The sequence below is a fragment of the Amblyomma maculatum genome, chromosome 11 (assembly GCF_055883805.1).
Source record: "Amblyomma maculatum isolate TAMU_Amacu chromosome 11, ASM5588380v1, whole genome shotgun sequence".
In the NCBI taxonomy this organism is placed as follows: domain Eukaryota; kingdom Metazoa; phylum Arthropoda; class Arachnida; order Ixodida; family Ixodidae; genus Amblyomma; species Amblyomma maculatum.
The window spans coordinates 87286567-87293503 of NC_139354.1; the positions used below are offsets into that span (position 1 = coordinate 87286567).

The following is a 6937-nucleotide window of genomic DNA, read 5'->3' on the forward strand; positions in this document are numbered from 1 at the left end:
CGTAACTCATTCGAGTTATTCACCCGTGTCATGGACAGAGATAAGAGAAGTATTCGGGGGTCTGGAAGCCGCGCAGCTCAAAGCAATATTTCTGGAATTATTTATTGACGTGGACAGCATCAAAACACTAAACGTGGTGTCTAAAGCCAGCTTTTTGAGAGATATTCGGCGCTTGACTAACGAAAGCAACCAGCCTCTATCGGTGTTCTACATGGTCGCCCTTCTTGTTCTGGATGCTATGCGCTACATTCAAGGGGGCAAACGTCTGAATTCGCCAACACTCAGTAGCGAGATGATCTGCAACGATCACGTGTACTATAGAGCCCAGCTATGGCGCGTTGCGTACGTGGCAGCTCTCGCAACTCCCACCAAGGACGACCAACTGCACAATATCTTCGAGGCCACGCGAAAGATTATTTCGAACTATGCCCTCTACAGGAAGCTGATGGCGGCCGGAAACGACACGGAACACTTCCTGGCCGCGATGAAAAACTTCTCCCTCATGCTGCCTGGAGATTTGATATTCCGTGAGCCAGCCGTGCCGCTGATGTCTAAACAGGGTTTCGTCCGGAACTTGTTCTTGGCACTGAACTACGAGTTTGACTCTGAAATGCAGAAAGCACGCAGAGGCATGCCCCCGCTGCGAGACGATGCCAAGGTCGAAATGAAGCAGCGCATGTTTTTTATAAACGAAACGACTCTGTACGTGTCATCACTTGGATATGGTTGGCTGAGTTCTGGAACTACAGACCCAATGCTTACTGATGCAACAGTGTTCGTGCCTAGCTTGGCTGTGCTGATATCGGAAAACATTCTCAACAGGAATGTCTGGTCTGAAAGGACGAAGATGGCACTGAATTATTACAGGTAAAGAGCAATGTAAAGAAATTTGCCTTCCGCGTCTGAATTTTCCGCTAGCTGCTACTTTTTTCTGTCAGATGAAATGTAAAGCATAGGTCCATCCTAAGATGATGGACAATCAATAATGACTGGCGATTATATGGTATCGGAGGCGATAAATTCATCAGCCCCTATCTGCTCAGGCTGCTTTTGAATGATTGTTTATGACGCAATTGCTCAACTAGGGAAAATATTATTGTAGTTCTTGCATCTTTGAAACATGTTTAGCCACACGCTATTGTAGTATACGGTAATCTATTGCTGCGAAGGCAATCGAGTGCCCTCCGTCATGAGCTGTCGACTAAAAGACGTTCTGCTGAGCCTGTTCTGTTATTTTTGTGTAATTTCGCAGCACAATCTCCAGGAGATTGTTTATTGGTATTAAAGAGTTTCTCCTATAGCGACTAATAATCGATGTTCGTATTCCATGCCAGGAAACTACAAAAAGCGAGTGCATAAATAAACTTGTTAGACAACGTATTGATTCTACCCCACACAGCTTAAAGGTCGCTCACTAGGGTTCGGCTGCATGTCGCAAGAGTTGTACTGTCTTGTGCGTGGGCATCTCATCCTTAGTGCCCCAAAACATAAATACAAAGCATGTTGTTCAAGCCGCAAAAGTGTGCCTTATATCTGTTTGATAGCAATTATCACGCATATTAGGATTTTCGCACGCCTCCTTGCAACAAGCGTAAGAGAATTTGTGCATACCCTGACGAAAAGCGATTGTTTTCTATGCCTTTATTGGTATTTGTGTTTCTTTTGCAATCTCTTGAAAGAGTTCAAATGTATGAGGTACATGTGATATATGTAGTGTTGGCTGACCGTGGTGAGTCATTGGTTGACAGATTGTTTAGAAAGTATGATTAGTTATTGAAACGGGCGTACTGTAGAGAAGTAACCACTTGCGTGTATTCTTGAATATGAACATTTGTAATAACCTGCCTCTTCATGGTGGCCCAGTGGTTGTGGTGCTCAAAATCTGTGACCAATGATCTGGGATCTTGCGGCGGCCGTGTTTCAAGGAGGCGAAAAGAAAGGCGCCCGTGGGATGCGTGTTCTCAGCTCACATTAAAAATACCGAAGTGGTCAAAGTTTGTGAAGCTCCCCACTACGTCGTCTAACCAGAGTCTCTGTGGCAATTTAAACACCGTGGACAAGATCACACCAACGTGAAATGACTTGCGGTGGATACTAGTCCGACAACGTCGTCTGCCATTTTTCTACGTGCGTAAAATAGTGTGGGGGCATTTTTTTATTTGTTTTGGTTTGGTTTGTGGGGTTTAACATCCCAAAGCGACTCAGGCTATGAGAGACGCCGTAGCGAAGGACTCCGGAAATTTCGCCCACCTGGGGTTCTTTACCGTGCACTGATGTCGCAAGCACATGGGCACCTTCCTTTTCGCCTCCATCGAAAAGCGGCCGCGAGGCCGGGATGGAGGGTAGATGGAGAGCACCTCAGTAATCTGCGATTTGCTGATGACATTGACTTGCTAAGCAACTCGGGGGATGAACTGCAAATAATGATTGATGACCTAGACAGGAAAAGTAGAAAGGTAGGCTTGAAAATCAATATGCAGAAGACTAAGGTAATGTTCAACAGCCTCGGGAAGGAACAGCAGTTTACATTAGGTAGCGAAATACTGGAAGTAGTAGGCGAATATGTCTACTTAGGACAGGTAGTAACCGCAGATCCGGACCACGAAAAGGAAATAAGAAGAAGAATACGGTTGGGATGGATCGCATTTGGCAAGCACTCGCAGATTATGACTAGCAGCTTACCGGTATCGCTCAAGAGGAAAGTATACAACAGTTGCATCTTGCCTGTACTCACCTATGGGGCTGAAACGTGGAGGCTAACCAAGAGAGTTCTACTTAAGTTGAGGACAACCCAGAGGGCTATGGAACGAAAAATGGTAGGGGTAACATTAAGAGATAGAAAGCGTGCAGAGTGGGTCAGAGAAATAACTCAAGTTACCGACATTCTAGTAGAAATTAAGAAGAAGAAATGGACATGGGCAGGACATGTAGTGCGAAGAGAGGATAACCGATGGTCGCTGAGGGTAACAAACCGGATTACAAGGGAAGGAAAGCGTAGCAGGGGGCGGCAGAAAGTTAGGTGGGCGGATGAGATTAAGAAGTTCGCAGGGGTCAAGTGGATGCAGCTAGCACAGAACCGGGTTAAGTGGAGAAATATGGGAGAGGCCTTCGCCCTGCAGTGGGAATAATCAGGCTGATGATGATGATGATGATGAGGCCGGGATTCAATCCCGCATCCTTGGGAATAGTAGTCGATCGTCGTAACCATTGCGCCACCCCGGCGGGGTAATAAATTAATAAACTTGCACTTCACCGGGAATCGAACCTCCATCCCTTTGCTCTCAGCCTAGCGCTTTACCAACTGCGCCACGGTTTGCGTCTTTTCGCTATGATGGTGCCCGACGATCAGGAAGAATTCGTAGGACAAATGCCTGCAAGGCGGATAATAACGCTTGGTATAACGTTACTATACGGTTCAAGCAAAGTCTGAAAGCCATATTGCGAACGCTAGAAAGGGAAGTGGCACCTTAAATGTGCAGAGGAAGCGAGAAGTGCTATGTCATCAGGTGCCGAGAGTTGTAAATATGGGCTGGGCTTGAGTTGTTCCATAAAGCCAAAGAAAAATAATTAAACATCAGTGTCGTTTAATAATAAGCAAAGAAGCAGATGTGAATAATGCAGAACTAGTGAGGAACAAGTGAAGAAATGAGTGCGCACACTATCTCGTGTACTTTCGAATATTTGTATGGTCGAATAAACAGCAATGTGGCTAAGTTCAATGCAGAACGTAAATAGATGACATTATACACTAAGGAAAAGGAAGATATTTGGCTATAAAAGGCTCCGGTGAGAGCAGGAATATTATGGCCTGGTGCTCTCAAGGCGTCAAAGCACCAGTCGGAGAGTTTCAATTGAGGGAAATTCAGTTGATGTGTCAGTACACCGTAACACTCGGGTATATAAGTGCTGTCAATTCCACGCATCGACTCGAGTTGCCAGCGGTAGTGTGCGACGACCCCTTGATGGGGCAATGAATCTATAGCTGCCGGCGCTGCCCCGAGTGACGCGTTTCATGAGTCTACAGGCACCCCTCGCGAGCGTCTGAATTTCAAACGTGCCTTAAATCGCCGAAATCGTTTAAGCCATAGCGCAAATGGGATATGCGTACATTATTTTCTTTTGATATGGTTTGAAGTTTCATTTGTTTTGTGGGGTTTAACGTAACAAAGCAACTCAGGCTATTAGAGACGCCGTGGTGGAGGGCTCCGGAAATGTCGACCACCAGGGGTTTCTTAACGAGCACAGACATCGTACAGCAAATAGGCGCCTTGCATTTCGCCGCTATCGATAAGCGGCCACTGAGGCCGGGATTTGATCCCACGTCCTTGGGAAGATTAGTCGAGCGCCGTAACCACTGCGCCACCCCGGTGGGGCCTGTTTGTTTTTTTAATGGTGATGTGACAGTCATCTACCAGCCGCAAAATTCTAATGGAGTACTCCATGCATCTGTAACTGTAAAAAAATATTTCTTAAATCTTTATCCATCAGTTGCTCCGATGCCATCCTTTACTTTTCTTCTGGTATTCGTCAAAACTGCCATAACTCATATATAAGTTGTCTTGAAACGAAAAAGAACTTAATATAAAATATTGGTCTCATCACTGAAAAGCTTCGATTCAGCACTGAACGCTATTTAGTGAAGTAATTTTCAGATTTCAAGTCTGATTTCAAGTTCGTGTACTGCAACATCAATCCGCAATAATGTATTACGAGTCCATTTTGAAATAAGCGCATCATACATAACAATGATGCAGGCATGCTAACAGTACGTGCCAGCTACTTACACAACACGTCTGATGCAGGAAGTGCCTGACAATCACATCTGGCTCAACGATCTATGACTTCCCGCTTCCAGTAGTGGATGCGTACAAGCATGGACTGCGAGTCGCCGCTCTTGTCGGGTCTGCAGGCACCGGCCCTGCTGAGACCAACACACCAGCGTCTGCGAGACCCAGCTGGTACACAGTGCAGGACGCCTGGAGCCTCTTCCGGATGTCTGAAGCGCAATTTTTCTACGCTCGCGTCGCCTACTACCACTGCGACTCTTTTCACGATGTATTTTTGAACGAGCTCTTCAAGGACAATGCTGATTTTTCTACAGCATTCCAGTGCCCTCGCACCAATGACATGGCGGGAAAAGACTGCACTAACTTTATTGCTCAAAATAGTGATTTAAGCATTATGTAAATAAGCCGTTGTATAAGTGCTCCACTCGTTTTTTGGTTGTTCCATTTTTAATAGTGCCTTGTGCGTTGTCTTGTGAATGTTCTGGGCATTCGTCTCCAGCACATTACTTTCTAGGAGGGAAACTTGGACAATCAGATACCTATAAACATAAATTATTGTATTCGCCGATGGTTCCCGAATATTAATTTTCCCAACATATAGCAAGAGTTTACTTTTGAATTGTCTGTCCCTCTTTTCTAACAAAAGTATATTTCTTGTCGCAAGCTTATTGGTCACGGCAGATTATGTGTCAAAAGTTTTCTTTTATTGTACGCAATCTGACTCTGGTGTAGAATGTAAGGTTGAGGAATGCTGCGGTTATAAAACATGGACAGAAAAGACGGAATTTAACGTTGTGTGACTAATAGAGCAGTTTATAAAGCATCAATGCTTCAGCGAACAAATTTGGCATGACGCTAGCACTATATAAAAATCTTGCCTCCAAGATACCTCCTTGAAACCGATGTTTGGTCTGAGGCGTGCTAAGGTATCGCGCGTCTTTTCCCGCCAGTAACATTGCCTATTACACGGGCAATAAGCTTAAAGCCAACCCTCGGCCTTCGTTGAAGGCCGACGGTTGGCTTTAAGTTTATTGTTGTCTGTTGTTAATTACCGACCCATTTCTCTGACTAGCGTGTGTTGTAAAACATTGAACATATAATTTACAGTGCAGTCATGAAACACCCTGACTCTCATGACTTCTTTATGCCAGTTCAGCATGGCTTTAGAATGGGCTTTTCCTGTACCACCCAGTTACTTGAGTTCAGTAATGATCTGTTGTCCTCTTTTGACCACGGATATCAAATTTATTGTGTATTTCTGGATTTTCAAAAAGCCTTTGATTCTGTACCTCATGTGCTATTGTTACTTATGTTCCCAAGTAGCACAAAGTGGGCTATGACATGGGGGCCCGCGTTGGGCCCGTGAGGGCAGCCCATACGGGCCCCATGCGGGATTTGCAACACGTACCCAGAGGGGCCCCGCATGGGCCGCCCAATTCTGCCGCTATCGGTCCCAATCTGTATCCGTGTGGGCAGCCCAAATAGGGCTGTCCGCATTCATCCCAGGTCGACGAATGTGGGCAGCACACCAGAATCATTAATGGGTCCCACATTTGTGCAGGCAATGCCATCCCATTGATCTAGGTTTTAATTTTTAAGTCGATTAATCTCTCTGATACCTGAATTATACAGGCGCGGGATTTGCGAAAGCCAGTCCGTTTCGGGCTGACCCACGTGCTGCCCTGATGGGCTGAATCTGGCATTTTCGGGGCTGCCCAAGTTATAATAATCATCAATTGCGAAACATTAAGCGCTATTTTTTTGCTTGTATGAGACACTCAGTAACATGAGAGAAATTTATTCCCAACACTACAATAATGTGAGCTGGCCCACATCAACCCCAGCATGTTGGTCTGAATATTTATTTTGGTAGTGCGTGTAGAATAGTAATGTCGCAAGAAACATTTGGAGGTCGTTCAGTGCATACTCGTAAAGAGGAACAGTTACTGTTGCATATTTTCTGTCGATTCTGCATAATTAACGTAGTTGTTAGAGTAAAAATTAGTAGTCTTTATTCATAGCATAGATATAATTAGGACAGTTATGTGTAACTTTCAGAAGAGGCAATTAGGAGCCGGTATAACATGATTTACATAAATAAAATGGCGCCTTAAAGATAGGGTGGCGACGTTTCAGAGCGGCAAGCCCGC

The 6937-nt window shown here is 45.1% G+C and overlaps 1 protein-coding gene across 1 annotated transcript; it reads left to right on the forward strand.

Annotated features, from left to right (window-relative positions):
• The first annotated feature begins 206 nt into the window (after window positions 1-206).
• On the forward strand, window positions 207-5771 carry LOC146174326 (uncharacterized). The gene is made up of 2 exons (XM_084584312.1): window positions 207-867; window positions 4803-5771. Exons 1-2 carry the CDS (start codon window positions 212-214, stop codon window positions 5185-5187), a joined length of 1041 nt encoding a protein of 346 aa, XP_084440438.1. The 5' UTR covers window positions 207-211; the 3' UTR covers window positions 5188-5771.
• Window positions 5772-6937: the final 1166 nt, after the last annotated feature.